The sequence below is a fragment of the Sapajus apella genome, unplaced genomic scaffold, assembly GCF_009761245.1.
Source record: "Sapajus apella isolate SASKATOON/1434 unplaced genomic scaffold, GSC_monkey_1.0 scaffold142, whole genome shotgun sequence".
NCBI lineage: Eukaryota > Metazoa > Chordata > Mammalia > Primates > Cebidae > Sapajus > Sapajus apella.
This window is the reverse complement of record NW_022437082.1, coordinates 3,070,834-3,086,762: the sequence shown is the minus strand read 5'-3', so window position 1 is coordinate 3,086,762 and position 15,929 is coordinate 3,070,834. Positions and strand designations below refer to the sequence as shown.

Genomic DNA, 15,929 nt, shown 5'->3' with positions numbered 1-15,929 from the left:
ATTACTACATTAGTTAATTTGTTTTATTTGGCTGTTTTTGGTGAGAAGGTGTGTTGGTAAAGATGGTTTGGGACATGCTGAGTTTTGGAAGGTGGCAGAAGTCCATAAAGCTATCTCGTGGAACTACACATATGAGACCCTGCTGCTCCTACCATCTATGTTTTCCCTTGTTTCTCAAGAGTCTTGAGCCAGAAACCCAGAATGGGTTATTGCCTGGAGGATGACCAAGTGTTCACAGTTGTCTGCTTTTTACCCTCTCCTTTGCCTTGACAGAATGTTAGGCAGGTTTCTCTCCTCCCCACAGGTCCTGAACTTTGCTTGCTCCTGGTTAATTAAGTGCTAAAATGCAGAATATGTCCCACTTAGCAGCTTACCCTGAGAATTACCTGACCACAGGAAAACACATTTCTGGTCAAATCATGCCAAATAGGTTCCCCTTTGCTTGCCCACTGTCCTTTGAAAGTAGCTCCTAGCTCTACTTACTACTCCCTACCAAAGAAAAAAAAAGCCTTTTTTTTTTTTTTTTGGCTTTTTTTTCTGTATTATTTTGTGATGTTTGCAAGTCCTGAGGTTGCAGCATCGTTCCTATTGCAATGGTCTTTTTAAATAAAGTTTTGACTGGGTGCAGTGGCTCACACCTATATTCCCAGCACTTTGGGAGGCTGAGGCAGGTGAATCACTTGAAGTCAGGAGTTCGAGACCAGCCTTGCCAACATAGTGAAACCCCATCTCTACTAAAAATACAAAAATTAGCCAGGCGTGGTGGTGCACGCCTGTAATTCCAGCTACTCAGGAGGCTGAGGCAGGAGAATTGCTTGATCTTGGGAGTTGGACGTTGCGGTGAGCCTGGATAGCACCTGCACTCCAGCCTGGGTGACAGAGTGAGACTCTGCCTCAAAAATAAAATAAAATAATAAATAAATAGTCTCTCCTTATCTGAATCCATGTTTTTTTGTGTTCTTGTGGCAGGGTCTCACTCTGTCACCCAGTCTGGAGTGCAGTGGCACAATAATAGTTCACTGCAGCCTCAAACTCCTGGGCTCAAGCAATCCTCCACTTCAGCCTCCCAGGTAGCTGGGACTATAGGCACACACCCCCACGCCTGGGTAATTTTAAAAATTTTTGTAGATATAGGGGTCTCGCTACGTTACCCAGGCTGGTCTCAAACTCTTGGGCTCAAGCGATCTTCCTGCCTCAGTTTCTCAAGTGCTGGGATTACAGGTGTGAGCCATCACGCCCTGCCCAGAGTTGGTATTTGTTTTTATTGGACACTTTTTATGGTCCTGTGATTTGGTTACTTTGATCCTGTTAAATGAGCTCTTCCCAGTTCTTTTTTAGGTGAGCAAGAATCTTCCCAGACAGAAGTCTTCCTAGCTCTTTTGAGTGTGGATTTCACCCCTGACTCTGTTGAGCAGAACTCTTCCTGGCTCTTTTCCATTTGAGCTAGAATCTTCCTGGATAGAAGTTTTCTAGGTTCCTTTTGCGTGGAGATTTACTCCCTGACTCTTGAGTGGGACATTTCTGGCTCCTTTTTGAGGCCTCATTAATTCTCTTGATGCCTGGTGTAGAGATTGCACAGGGAAAGCTTCAGCTCCTCAATGAAGACTGAAGAGAAACTTTGGCTCCCAGATGAGAACTGTGTGCAGAACTTTCTAATGAGACTGTCCAGCCTGGCTCCTTTCTCTATTTGATCTGCCTCTTCCCACGGTAACTCTCAATCTACTGGGTTCCCTTCCTCCTCCTCCTCCTTCCTTGCTGACTACATGCTCTGCCCCATGGCACTCATTCTGTCCAGTATTTCCGAAGCTGGAAAAAAAGGTAATCACAAAGGGTAATTTGGAATGTCAATGACTTCACTGGGGAAGTTGGGGCCTCCCCAAACCTGCTCATCTAAGATTCTCCCTTCCCATCTTCCCACCACATCCCTCCTCCCTCCTTTTCACCACCTTGGGCCTTTCTTTCAGATCCCTGAATCTTTTCATCTGTCCCTTTCAATGCCTCTACCTCCTACATACCCCTATCTACTCTTCACCAGGCTTTCCCCTTCCCACTCAGGCTGCTCAACTGCCTATAGCTTCAGGCCCCTACCCCCATTAAGGGCTCTCCATTAGATCTCTATTTGTGTCTGTCTGCATGTTTAGTATACCTGTATGTTGTGTATGTTTAGTATTTCAGTACCTCCAGATGGTATTACCAAATTAATTAACGAAATCTCCTCTATTCTATTTGACTTAGAGATAAATAAGTATCTATGTAAATTAAATAATTATAAAACACTCGTAAATTAAGGAAACAAATTCTAATACTTTCAATGTAAACAACAAAAAAGTATTCTAATAAAAACGAACCCAAATGCTTTTAAAATTCAGGTTCACTGAACTTACGTAAAATTTGGCAAACAAGACTATTTTAATATTGTTAGTTTAATAGACAGCTATGTGTCTTGAGTTGTCAGCATTACATACAATGCAATAGAATACAAGCATTTATTTTTACTCTACTTGAGTATAGTCCTCCTAAACTTAAACAGGTTTACATGTTGAATAAGTTCGTGTTATATCTACTACATGTTCAAGATTATAAAAATTTAAATTTGCTTTTTACCAAACTGAGTCATTATTCTGGCAAACTTTATTTCAATAGTAATTATGTTTTATAATGTATCAGCTTAAAGGCAGTTTCTAAAATCTTTTTGGTAACTTGAAACCTTATACTTATGCTGAATTAAATTAACTGAATTCATTAAATACCTAGATCATTTATAAAGAAGATAAAATACATAGTCACTAGACCTAATTTTAAGTTTGTATACTTTTTGCTTCTTTTTTTATGGTACAATGTGACTGTATTTGGATCTGTTAAATGTGTTCATTTGTCCACATTGCAAAATTGTACTATAAAAAGTATATAACTATAAAAAGTTATAGGATGTATATTCATAAGCTTTACTAGTCTGCTACAAAATGCTGGTATATGATATTTCAAAATTACCTATCTCCTGTTTTCTCTATAAAACAGAAGTTATTAATGGTTAAAACTATAATAAGTAAATAAGTATCTATCTATATATATATAAATGAGACTACTAAAAGTAATAATGGCAAAGGAAAAGGTATGCAAATATGCTTTTATTAAGGAAAAAAAGAATAGCTTTGTCCTAAATTAAAATGACAAATAATTTTAAAAGGTGTAAGTCAAAATGTAAACATATGTCTTTGAAATTAGAAAATGTTCACAGAAAAGGAATTTTATTTGTCATGGTTAAAACTGCCTAATATTTATTCAGTGTATTTATAAGATTTTCAAAAAAGAACTAATATCAAATATTATACTTGTATAAAAATTAAAATGTTGATTTCTCTGTTAAAATAACAAAGTTTTCTTAGGCTGGGCACAGTGGCTTATGCTTGTAATCCCAGCACTTTGGGAAGCTGAGGTGAGCAGACGACCTGAGGTCAGGAGTTCGAGAGGTCAGCCTGGACAAAATGGTGAAACCCTGTCTCTATCAAAAATACAAATATTAGCTGGGAGTGGTGGCATGGACCTTCCTGTAGCCTCCCAGGTACTCAGGAGGCTGAGGCAGGAGAATTGCTGGAACCCAGGAGGGGGAAGTTGCAGTGAGCCCAGATCATGCCATTGCACTCCAGCCTAGGCAACAGAGCAAGACTCTTGTCCGTCAAAAAAAAAAAAAAAAAAAAATTGATCATTGGTCTGTCCCTAATAAAAAGTTATAAATGGTCTGTTTTTCTTCTGAGTAATCTACCTAAATGTCAAAGATTTTATGTCTTATCAAAATACTGTAATGCCCTATCTGTATGTTGACTTTATTATGTCCTTAATTATTTTTTAAGTCTTTTCAATTTTAAATGAAATGAAGGTTCTTTAAAATTTTTATACTTCTAATTCACTAACCAAGTATTATTTTTCACTGACCCATAATCCTATTCAATCAAATGTTCAAGAACTCCTGACAACTCTTAACATCTGCCTTCCCACAGTTAAATCTTAAATATATTTTACACCTAAAACTGACTTTGGGATTTTCCAGGGACTTTCTGGAAAATCTCAAAGTTCCTTCACCTTGTAACAAGAAAGGTGCAAAAATGAATTAGTCTTATTTAATATTATATAAATCGCATTGGAAGCATTGTCAAATCAAAAAAAAAAAAAATGCAGAATCTTCGGACCAGGTGTGGTGGCTCACAGCTGTAATCCTAGCACTTTGGGAGGTCGAGGTGGGCAGATCACCTGAGGTCAGGAGTTCAAGACCAGCCTGATCAACATTGAGAAACCCCATCTCTACTAAAAGTACAAAACTAGCCAGGCATGGTGGTGCATGCCTGTAGTCCCAGCTGCTCAGGAGGCTGAAGCAGGAGAATCACTTCAACTCGGGAGGCACAGGCTGCGGTAAGCCGAGATCACCCCTTTGCACTCCAGCCTGGGCAACAAGAGAGAAACTCCATCTCAAAAAAAAAAAAAAAAAAACAACCAGAATCTTTCCTAAAGTAGTCCATAATGGGCAAAATGTTCTTAATATAAATATTCTAGAGATTCCATAGAATCCTAGTGGGTTTTCTGTGTCCTCAGTGTACATGAGATATTGCTCTTTATCACAGCCCCAGTGCCGCTTTACCTTATATTAGACAAGAACAATACAAGGTTATCAGTCATTATGTCAATTATTTTTTAAAACGTAAACTTCATTGCAATTTTGCTTCTTTGATTTGTATCCAGCATATTCTAGGCCAGTGGTTTTCCATTGGAAATTCACATTGCTCACCAATGGAATATTGTTAATATACAGACGTTTAGGACCTTTCTTTAACTTCCAATTTCATTTTATTCTGCACCCAAATCTCATGGTTATAAATATGTTCTTACTAGGATATTTATGTTTTTCTCGCTGGCTTGAAGCTTTCCCTTACATAAAAGGAACATTGCCACTAATGTCACTAAGCTTTTGTTAGAACAAGTATTTCCCCATGTGGGGAATTCTACCACTTCTTTCAAATGACTAAGGAATCCATTTCCCCAGTAAAATCATTCAAGAGATATAATGAGTTCTTCCTTTATCCCCCATTACATTGTCCTTATCATCCCCAGTCATCTGAAATGATGGAACCAATGGAGTATTAAAATGAAAGCTTGCCAAATTGATGAAAAACTCAATCTCCCATGGCCTAAGGTTTTATCCTTAGCACTGACTGACCTCTGGTCCTCTTGTGCTGGGTGATACCTACTGTCCCCCCATACGAAATAATAGCTGGCCTACCCATGAGAACTTCCTAGCGTCTAGACTCTCCAAGATTTGAACCTGGTCAATTCAGACATTTAAAAATAATGACAAGGATTTTTTTTCTATTTTTCCGTCTACTCTTCCTTGAAGTTCTGCTACTATCATTGCCTACATCTCTGAAGGCTCTCACTCTGCCTGCCTCTGCCCTTCTTGGAACTCCAGGCTAGTTATCCACTAGGAAAGCACATCTAGTGTCTTCCTTCCTAGTGTATGCTCAGACTAGGGCTGAGGGAATGCTTGCTACTTAGAATTATTAGCAGTAAGCAGCCCTTAAGCCCCTGGTCCATAGACTCCGAATGCTGCCCATCAAGTGGCATAACATAGTTGACACTTCCTGACGAACCTAGCCTACTGGGATGCCATGCCAGCAACCAGACCCAAAGACTGCAAACAGAGAACTCAGCAGGTCTGGAAAGGGGATTTGTCTACAGTCGCACTCCGGCATGCTAAGGATTTAGACCACTAAGAGGAAGAGGAGAAGGGTACTTGCAGAGTGCTGCTGTCCACCTCGGAAACACAGCACAGTGTGCCAAGGCAATGCAGCCAGGCCAGCCTAGGCAGGGCCTCCACCTGAAGGCCAGAGGCTTGCCTCAGGTGCCCTTGTTAGCTTGGGATCTCCATGGACCAGGCATTTGCTCAGTCTGCTGCAGGCAGCATAGTGGCAGGTTAGAGATACTTTGGCCTCCCCTAAGCCAGGAGGGGTCACATACTCCACTCAGTCACTAGACCAGAAATGTGGTTTTTTAAATTGTCGCTTCCCTCTCCCTCACTGCCCTCCCAAGTCTTATATGTCATCCAATTTGGGATCCATTCTACTTATTTTACAGTTTTCTCTATCTCCATCTCCACAGCTAGGACCCTAGTCCAGCCCCATAATTTCTTATGTGGAGGATTCTGTAGCCACTTCCTATTCTCCCTGTCTCCACTCTGCCCACTTCAGTCCACTCTTCTCAGTGCCACTGAAGATCCCACTGCAAAGCAAAACTCTCACTGGATCATTATCTGCTTCAAAACTTCCTGGCTCCTCTTTGCCCTTGAAAGAATATCTAAAGTCCTTGTTATGGCATGAAGTTCCAATCCTGCCCATCTGTGTCAGGGGTCCCCAAGCCCATCCCTGGGTTTGGTGGTTCACAAGGAGAACTCACAGGACACAGCACACTGTCATACTCAAGGCCATGGTGTATTATAGTGAAAGGATACGAAGCAAAATCAGCAAAGGGAAAAAAGTATTAAGGCAAATTTCTGGGGAAACCCAGGAACAAGCTTCCAGAGTCCTTTCCCAGTGGGTCACGCAGGATGCACGCAGTTCTCCTCGGCAGTGAGTTGTCACAGCATGTGTGAAATGCTGTCGACCAGGGCAATTCATTAGACGCAGAATCCAAAGATTTTATTGGGGACTGGTCACATAGGCACCCTCTGCTGAGCCTTTACCTAACATGCACATGTCGCTTTCACCTATAGGAAACCTTCTCCATTATCTTGTAGCTGTAATTATCTACGCACCCCTCCCACATCCATCACATCATGGCCAATTTCAGAGAGTTGTGTACCGCACCAACTACACCTCCTTATCTTCCACTCCCTCCTCAATCCATTATAATCCAACTACAGCCTTTCTCACTGCCCCAACCTACTCCCATCAAGGCAGTCATGCGTTCCACATCGCCAAATCTGATGGGCTTATTTTAGGATCTGCAGTGCACTGGAAAGTTAGCTCAGTGTGGGTTGGTTTCCATGACTATAGTCTTTCCTGATTCTTCCATTTATCCAAACATTTCCTTCTCAATACCTCTTTGCAGCTCCTCTTCATCCTTAGGACCTTTCAGTATTATTTTCCTTTGCTTCCCTCATATTTTTACTTCTTTTCATTTCATATATTCAGCTAGGGTTTTAGGGGATCAATAATTAATACCCCCTCTTTTTTTCTTTTTGAGACAAAAAATAGAGAAAATGGAGATAAATGTCAGCTGATGAAGCAGATGGCTATAGATGTATACCCCAAAAGGAAGCCTCCCTCGGCATCCCTGAATCACGTGGACTTACCCACCCAGCCAAGGGCCTGGCTGGACAAGTGGCCCTGGAAGCTTGCAGAGAAAAGCAGAGAACACATGGTTTATGCATACTGGCTTCCAAAGGTATTCTCCAGGCAACCTCATCCATTCCCTTCAGTAACTTCCTATGAGCTGGCAACTCCCAGCTCTCTAGCCCCAGGTCAGATCTTTGCTCAACTCCAGATTTGTCTACTCCGTAGCCTACTGGACATCATTGGCTGGAGCCCCTGCAGGCACTTCTTATTCATCATGGCCCAATGACCTTATCATCTTTGCATCTCTCAGCATCCCTGCCCACAACCTCCTCACCCTCAGCTAGTTCCTGTCACCATCTATCCAATTGCCTAGCCCTGAAATCTGGGGAGCAGCCTTGGCTACCACTTTTCCCTCACTGTTATCTTTATTTCTTTAATTTTTGTTTTGGAGACAGGATCTTGCTTTGTTACCCAGGCTGGAGTGCAGTGGCAGGAACGTGGCTCCATGTAGCCTTGACATCCTGGGCTCAAGCAATCCTCCTACCTCAGTCTTCCAAGTAGCTGATACTACAGGCACATGCCAAATTTTTTGTATAAACAGGTCTTGCTATGTTGCCCGGGCTGGTCTCAAACTCCTGGGCGCTCAAGTGATACTGCCACCTTGGCCTCCCAAAGTGCTAGGATTATAGGCATGAGCCACCACACCAAGTCCACTTTTACCTTTAATAAGTTAAAACTACTTGTAGCCTTATCACCTCACTCCTGGTGTAGACAGTCTCCTGCCTTGTCTTGTTGTACACTCCCCTGGCCTAATCCTCCACAGGACAATGGAGGGATCTTCTTTGGACTCAAGTCTGGCTGTGGCACTCTCCTACATGAAAACCATCCGTAGCTCCCAGGCCCCACAGGATGTGGGTCATGCTCCTTGGCCTAGGAGCAAGGGCCTGTACAGCCCCCACTCAGTGCTTTCTGCCAAGCCAGGCTGGATTAACCATCCTTTGCTATGGCTACCCTGACTGAATGTTCCCCGTGCACTTTTGTGAGCCTCTACTTGCAATGCCTTCCCAAGCACATCCATCTGGCAAAGTCTCCCTCAGCCTTCCAACTCCAACATCAGTCTCCCTGTAAAGAAAGCCTTTCTTGACACTCCCCCTGAAAAACCAAAGTTGTTCACTCCGTGTCTCTGGACTGGGCCCTTTCAGGGCCTGGGGCCAAGGAATCAAAGATCGGTTAGATATTCTTAAAAGGCAAAACTTGTTATCTAACAGTTGAGCCAGGCCCTAAAAATAACCTCCGGTCTAACTATTAATAATTATGGAACCTCTGTGGTACAAGAAGCCCCAGAACAAAGAAGGTGGATGACCGTGTTTATTTCATCCCTGCAAAAGGAGCCCCAGGCCCCACCTGCTCCCCCCAGCAGATGTGTTGCTGGACTCCACCAAGTCCTTTCTCTTGGGGCAATGTGAGTCTTAGCTCTCTCCTTCTACATTTCTATCTTGTGTAAGAAACTGTTCGCTTTCCAGCCCCAGAATCACTGGCCTGGTGACATGTCCAGAGTTGTACGGACGTGTAGTGTTGGCACTGGTAGGCGAGATGCCTTCAAGAGAGCCTGAGTCGAAACTCTCACACCAATGCCACATGGTCAGCTACAGGCACAGGCACGCTTGTCCTCCTGCTCATGCACCTGCACACACCTGCACACACCTGCACATGGCCACCGCATCCTGCGTCACTCTCTCACTCTCTCATGCCTCCTCACATGTGCTCCCTTTCTCTCCTTCTGGCCTCTCTCTCTCTCTCTGCTTCACTCTGTCACTCTGCACTTTTACCCTCTCTTTTTTGCTCTTTCACACTCTGTCCTTCTCTGACAATGTCATTTTACCCACACAAATAGCCCTTACCCTTCCCAGGACGCCCCCTGTAGAGCATCTGGACTCTGGGAGACAGCCTTCCTTTCTGTCCCATGCATTGGGAATTAGCCCGGACTTCTCACACCTGGGGACAGACACATCCTCCTGTCACAGTTCCCTCCCAGCTCCTTGAGCCACAGGAAGCACAAGGATAGTGCTCTACTCCCAGGGAATCACTACCATTACCCACTCACGGAACAGGAGCCCAGGCACCTGGGTGCACAATGTGTCAGGTACTGGTACGAGGTGTGGGGAAGTCGTTCCTCCCCGGGTTGCAGACATCAATAAAAACACTGGCTCTAGAGGCAGAGCCCAGTGCAGCTCAGCCCTTACCTGCTGGCGCAGCTCTCTTGTCCAACGAGTTGCTCACATCCACTGGGGCTGCTCTGCCGCTCTGGGGTGCTGGGATCTGTAGGTTGCTGAGTGGGTACAGCTGGGTCTCCTTGGCCACCTCCTGGGGCTCCAGGGCTCTCCTGCCAGGTCTCTCTGGCCTTGGTGGCTACATTCTTCTCCTCATAATCAGCCAAGACACTGAGGAAGAATAAGCACCCTTATGAGGCAAGTGCTCTGAGACTAACCCTGGCTCAGCCGCAGCATGCAGGCTGGCTGTAACCTCCTGTGGACTTGGAGGGACTTATCTCCCTGAAAGTGGGGCAGAAAGGAGCCAGGCACAGCCCCCATTCCAGGGAGCAGACAGTTTCCTCCTTGGTAGGAGCCCAGCACCACTGCTCCCTTTTCACTGAAAAGGCCTCCATGTGTAACAGATGAAGCTGAAGCCTCCGATGCTTTTTTTATTTTCATTTTTATTTTTTTGATGGAGTCTGGCTCTGTCACCAGGCTAGAGTGCAAGTGGCATGATCTCGGCTCACTGCAACCTCTGCCTCCCAGGTTCAAGCGATTCTCCTGCCTCAGCCTCCCAAGCAGCTGGGATTACAGGTGCCCACCATCACGCCCAGCTAATGTTTGTACTTTTAGTAGAGACAGGGTTTCATCATGTTGGCCAGGATGGTCTCGATCTCTTGATCTGGTGATCCGCCCACCTAAGCCTCCCAAAGTGCTGGGGTTACAGACGAGAGCCACTGCACCCAGCCACCTCTGATGCTTTTGTGATTGTTGTTGTTTGGAGGCAGGGTCTCACTCTGTGGCCCAGGCTGGACTGCAGTGGCACCATCTCGGCTCACTGTAACCTCTGCCTCCCAGGCTGAAGTCATCCTCCTGTATCAACCTCCCGAGTAGCTAAGACTACAGGTCCACACTACCACGTCCAGCTAATTATTTATTTATTATTTTAATTTTTGTAGAGATGGGGTTTCACCAAGTTGCCCAGGCTGGTCTCAAGCAATCCTCCCACCCTGGCCTCCCAAAGTGCAGGGATTGCAGGCATGTACCACTGCACCTGGCCCTCCAATTTTTGGCTTTTGCCACCCCTGAATCCAGCAAAAAGGGCAGGGCATCCCCAGATGTCTCAGGCATCCAGTTCTGCATGGGTCTTCCCTGGCCTCACCCCATGCTTGCATTGCACCCTCAAGGCTGGGTGCCATGGGAAACAGGTTGCTAGTTGATTTTCTACTTGCATACCCCTCCCACCACCAGCCCCGCCCCGAGGTGCAAGGTACTGCTTCCAGAGTCTACTAGGCCAGTGGCAAACACCAAGTTGGGTTACTAAGAGCATGAGCCCAGCATTTCAGAATGAAAATCTAGTTCACCATCACCTCAATCCTAGATCACTCTGAATGTAACTTTCCCAATATTATCAGCTTGCCTTCAATAGCTAGTGGGGACTTCCCAGGACAAGAACACACTACCAACTACCCTGGGACTCTTTATATATAGGAGTTAACTTTGTCTATGCAGACTCACAGCCTTCAAGCTGGAATAACAAGGCAAACAGTGGCCACACTTTTTGGAAAGTATGCCCTGAAAGCAATGTGATTCTTCAGCCTCAGGTGGAGGTGGGGAACTAAAATTCTCCAGCAGCGACAACAAGCTAACTGCCACCTCCAGCTGCACCAGGCAGAACTGCAGGCAAGTGAATGTGCCGCCATACAGTAACTGTGGGGAGCCCTCCCATGGGACCTGTGCTTCTCTGTGCAGCTTCCTCCCTTACGGTGTGCTGCAGCCCATGTAGATGCCAACAGTGGTTTGCACAGGTAACACCAGTCCCAGGGTTGCCAGCAGGCTGCCCTGACACACCCACTTTATCACTGTCAGTGACATGCTTGCTTGAGCCAAAGACAAACATACAAGGCCTGAAGAGCTTGTCTCCCTCCAGTGATAGCCCTGAGCTAGCTTTACTATGGATTTTATCAGAGTCTCGCCCTGTCCCATGTCCTCTGTAGAAATAGTCTAGTAGAGGTTGCCCTCACCAAGTTTGTGGATAGAGCGAGGATTCTCCACAAAGGGAAATTTGGGCTCCACTGTGACACAAGGACAAATGGATGAACAAGGCTTCTTCATTCCTAGGCCTGTTTAGGAGATATGACCTATGTGGGTCATAAAAAGGAAATCTTAGGCAAACATTCACAGGAAGCTCTGCTGGACAATGTAACATCCAGGGGAATGACTTCCCAGCTATCCTGTCTGAACCACTCATGAACTGCCTGGAAGTCAAGTGGTTAAAGATAGGCAAGGTAACACATGGGATGGTGACCAATGGGGCTTGGATTTGCGATTAATTTCTCTGAAGCCTTTCCTTCTGAATGTAAGTGAACCAGAGATCCAGTAGCCTAGTACAGCCACTGTCAGTTCCTAACTCTACACACTTCCCTTCTTGACCAAAAAAAAAAAAAAAAAAAATTGTACTCCTGGCATAGTGGTTCATGCCTGTAATCTCAGTACTTTGGGAGGCAGAGGGGGTGGATCAGTTGAGGTCAGGAGTTTGAGACCAACCTGGGAAACACGGCAAAAATTCATCTTTACAAAAAATACAAAAATTAGCCAGGTCCAATGGGGTGTACCTATAGTCCCAGCTACTTGGGAAGTAAAGGCAGAAGAATCACTTGAGCCTGGGAGGCAGAGGCTGCAGTAAGCTGAGATCAACCCCACTGCACTCCAGCCTTGGGCGACAGAAGTGAAACACTGTTTCAAACACACACACACACACACACACACACACAACATATATGAAAATATGTATCATATACATTATATATATTTAATATATATATAAATATTTGTAGAGATGAGGTCTCACTATGTTGCTCACGCTGTTCTCAATCCCCAGAACTCAACTGGTCTTCGTGCCTCGGCCTCTCAAAGTATAGGATTACAGGCAGGCCTGAGCCACTGCACCCAGCTGATACTCCCACTCTTGTACTACCTCCGCTAGGCTCCTCCACTGGCCAACAACGTTGCCAGTGGTGAGGAAATGTGGTGGCTAAACTTCACCTGATCCTCATGCAGAAAAAACATAAGCTTGAGAAGCCCATGCTGGCAACATAATGAGGAAAACAGCATGTTCTAGATGTAAAATTTGATGACAAAAGTTTAGTAGGAAGGAGATGGGATATTGTGTCTTGTCAAATGAAATCAAGCCAATAAAGCTGACAAAGTCAGCTTTCTAGGTGTCCCTGAACACCTCTGAGAGAGGAGGTATTCCTCTGGTGCTGCTTCACTTAGCTCACAGGTTTAAATATCCTACATGCTTTACATATACAAACTCATTTAACCATTTCAACAACCCTTTATGGTAGGAAGTATGATTACCACTATTCTACAGATGAGGAACCTGGGGCACAGAGGAGATGAGTAACATGCCCAAGGCCACGGAGCTTCTAAGTGACAGAGCTTGTATTGGAACCCAAAGAACCAGAGTCCAGGCTCTCAACCACAAACCATACCCTCTCTCCCTATAGTGTGATGGGGTAGCCCAAGGTAGAATAGAGCAGGGTCCCTACAGTTTGGGACAGTTGAAATTGTGTTGTAACCTGTGGGGGTTCAGTCAGGATGGTGGGAGAAATTGTAAAGTTATAGAAAATAATCACAAACCTTCTTGGAAGGCCAGGGGGTTTGCATAGTTTCAGTAAAAGATCTGGCTGAAGGCAGCCTATTCTCTTTACCTTAAGTTGATAGCAGAAAAGCAAATAACAAAGGAATGTAAAGGAGTCTATGTAAATAGCTTCTTTACTCATGTGGTCCAAAGACTAACCTTTAACCATCCGCGGGTGCATGATTGCTCTCTACTCGGGGGGTCAGTAATGTTAATTACCCTCTAGTAGTCTTTACTCACGACCTCTGTCATTTAATCTGTACTAAATAAATGTGAACTTTGCCAATCTAGGCCACGCTGCAGACTAAGGAGCAGAGACCTTTAGTAGGACTGACAGGTAAGATATCTGTGTCAGTGTATGTTATTCATCCGTCGTGCAATACTGGGTCTGCGGGTGAGACCCCAGCAGTAACCTAGGGAAAGTAAGTCTCCACTGCCCTGCAGGATGACAGGATAACGCCACCCCCATGGCGCTCCGTCATCAAACTACTAGGGAAGGAAACCCCTCCTCACTGACCCCATAGCCCAGCGCAGTCAGCCCGAGGGCCCAGCGTGGTTGGACGGTCCAGTTGCCCTCCCTGTCCTCACGTCCACACCCACTTCCACTGGACAGCCCTGAAGACCTGTGTCCGGTGTTCCAGAAGCCATGGCCGCCAGGGCTCCCTAAGAAACAATCTCAGGCCTCAGGAGCCCCGTTCAGTCCCTCGCGGAACCGCGCTTCCTTCCGCCGGCGACGGTCCACGCGCGGTCACCCCAAGGCCACTACGGCCGCGGCTGCAGACCTTGCACATAAGACCGGGCAGCCAGCGCCTCGGACCCATTCGTGATCCTTGGGCGCCCTCTGGCGGCCGGCGCGGGCACGGCCTCATGAGAATCCCCACCGAGGCGGAGCACGCCCCGGCGGCCATTTCGCTTTGTGAACGGTCGCATTTTCCCGGCGGGCGCTGCGACTGAGTTCGCGGCTGCAAGAAATGGCGGCATGCGCAGGCGCACTCACTACGGGCGCGCGCTCGCCGAGGTGCACTGGCACGCACGCGTCGCGTACGCTGGTGGAGAGTGCGCATTCGTGCAGGCGCACACGTCCTACGCCCGCTACCCAGAACCTGGGGAAGCCAAGGGATGCCGCTGTGTTTCATCCATTTTTCTCTCCCATCCCTTATGTTTTCTCAAAGAGATCGTGAAAGCTCTAGAGCAGAGGTTGTCAATCTCAGCACTATTACCAGTTTGAGGCAGATTAATTCTGTGGTGTGTGAGCGGGTGCTATCCTGTTCACTGTATATTTAGCAGCATCCAAGATATCTATACATAAGAAGCCAGTAGTATCTCCTGCTCGATTTTGACAACCAAAAATGGCTCCCAGACATTGTGCCGTAGCAGGCTGGAAGGTTTGGGAGATTCCTCCTAGTTCAGAACCATTCACTGAGAACAACGGTTCTCAACCTAGCCTGGAAGGAGATTAAACTGGGGAGCTTTGAAAAAGACACAGATGATGGCGACCCTCCCCAGAAAAATAATATCCAAATCTCTATCTGGGGCTTTAGGAAAGTTTTTGTTGTGTTGTAAACCAAAAATAAAATTCTGAGCTCCCCAACTGACACTTCTCTCAGCCAAGGGGACACAACGTGAAAAACTAGTTCAGGTCATGATGAGAAAGGGGAAGGTCGGACATGCCTCAATATATTCTCCTCCCTTTGGAATTTAGGCACAATTGACCAGCATTAACATTGAGAGAGAGATTCAGACTGACAAAACAGATTCCTTGAAGCAATAAGATGCCAAATTCCAACTTGAGTCTAGTATAGCATGACAGAGAGCAGGTAATGAAAGAAATTGAAGCATTTTACACGTATATATATATAGACATATTTTGAAATTACCCTGCAAAGCTGTCTCTCCTGGGGGAAATGTACATTTTGTAGAGAATCTCCTTCCCTTTCCAGGACTTTTTCTGATCTCAAGAGTTTAGCTGAGAGTCTAGCACCCGTTAAAGTTCTCAATAAGAAACATTTGCCGGCCGGGCGCGGTGGCTCACGCCTGTAATCCCAGCACTTTCGGAGGCCGAGACGGGTGGATCACGAGGTCAAGAGATCGAGACCATCCTGGTCAACAAGGTGAAACCCCGTCTCTACTAAAAACTACAAAAACTTAGCTGGGCATGGTGGCACGTGTCTGTAATCCCAGCGACTCAGGAGGCTGAGGCAGGAGAATTGCCTGAACCCAGGAGGCGGAGGTTGCGGTGAGCCGAGATCGCGCCATTGCACTCCAGCCTGGGTAACAAGAGCGAAACTCCGTCTCAAAAAAAAAAAAAAAAAAAAAAAAGAAACATTTGCCATCTATTGCTTCAAAGGGCAGCCACCTATTAGACTTCATCTATATAAGAACCTTGGTCTCCACAACCCCTTATCTTAACCCAGGCATTCCTTTCTATTCATTCCAGGTCCTTAGATAATAGCAACTCTTTCAACCAATTGTCAATCAGCAAATCTCTGAATCCACCTATGACCTGGAACCCCACTCCCACCCCCATCACATCCCAGCTTCGAGGTGTCCTGCCTTTCTGGACCTAACTAATGTATACCTCACATATATTGATTAATGTCTTATGTCTCCCTAAACATATAAAACCAAGCTGTAACTGAACATGCTCTCAGGTCATGGTCCTCACATTTGGCTCAGAATTTCTTCATATATTTTACAGAGAATGGCCTT

General features: G+C 45.6%; 1 protein-coding gene across 4 annotated transcripts in view; it reads right to left on the bottom strand.

Moving 5' to 3' along the window:
* ZNF185 (zinc finger protein 185 with LIM domain) overlaps positions 1-15,929 on the bottom strand; it is a 64,267-nt gene that overhangs the window by 24,247 nt on the left and 24,091 nt on the right. For all 4 annotated transcript variants that reach the window (XM_032264166.1, XM_032264165.1, XM_032264163.1 and 1 more), the window contains one exon: positions 9,566-9,763. In XM_032264166.1, coding sequence (XP_032120057.1) covers positions 9,566-9,763 — 198 coding nt within the window. The remainder of the gene's footprint in view (positions 1-9,565; positions 9,764-15,929) is intronic.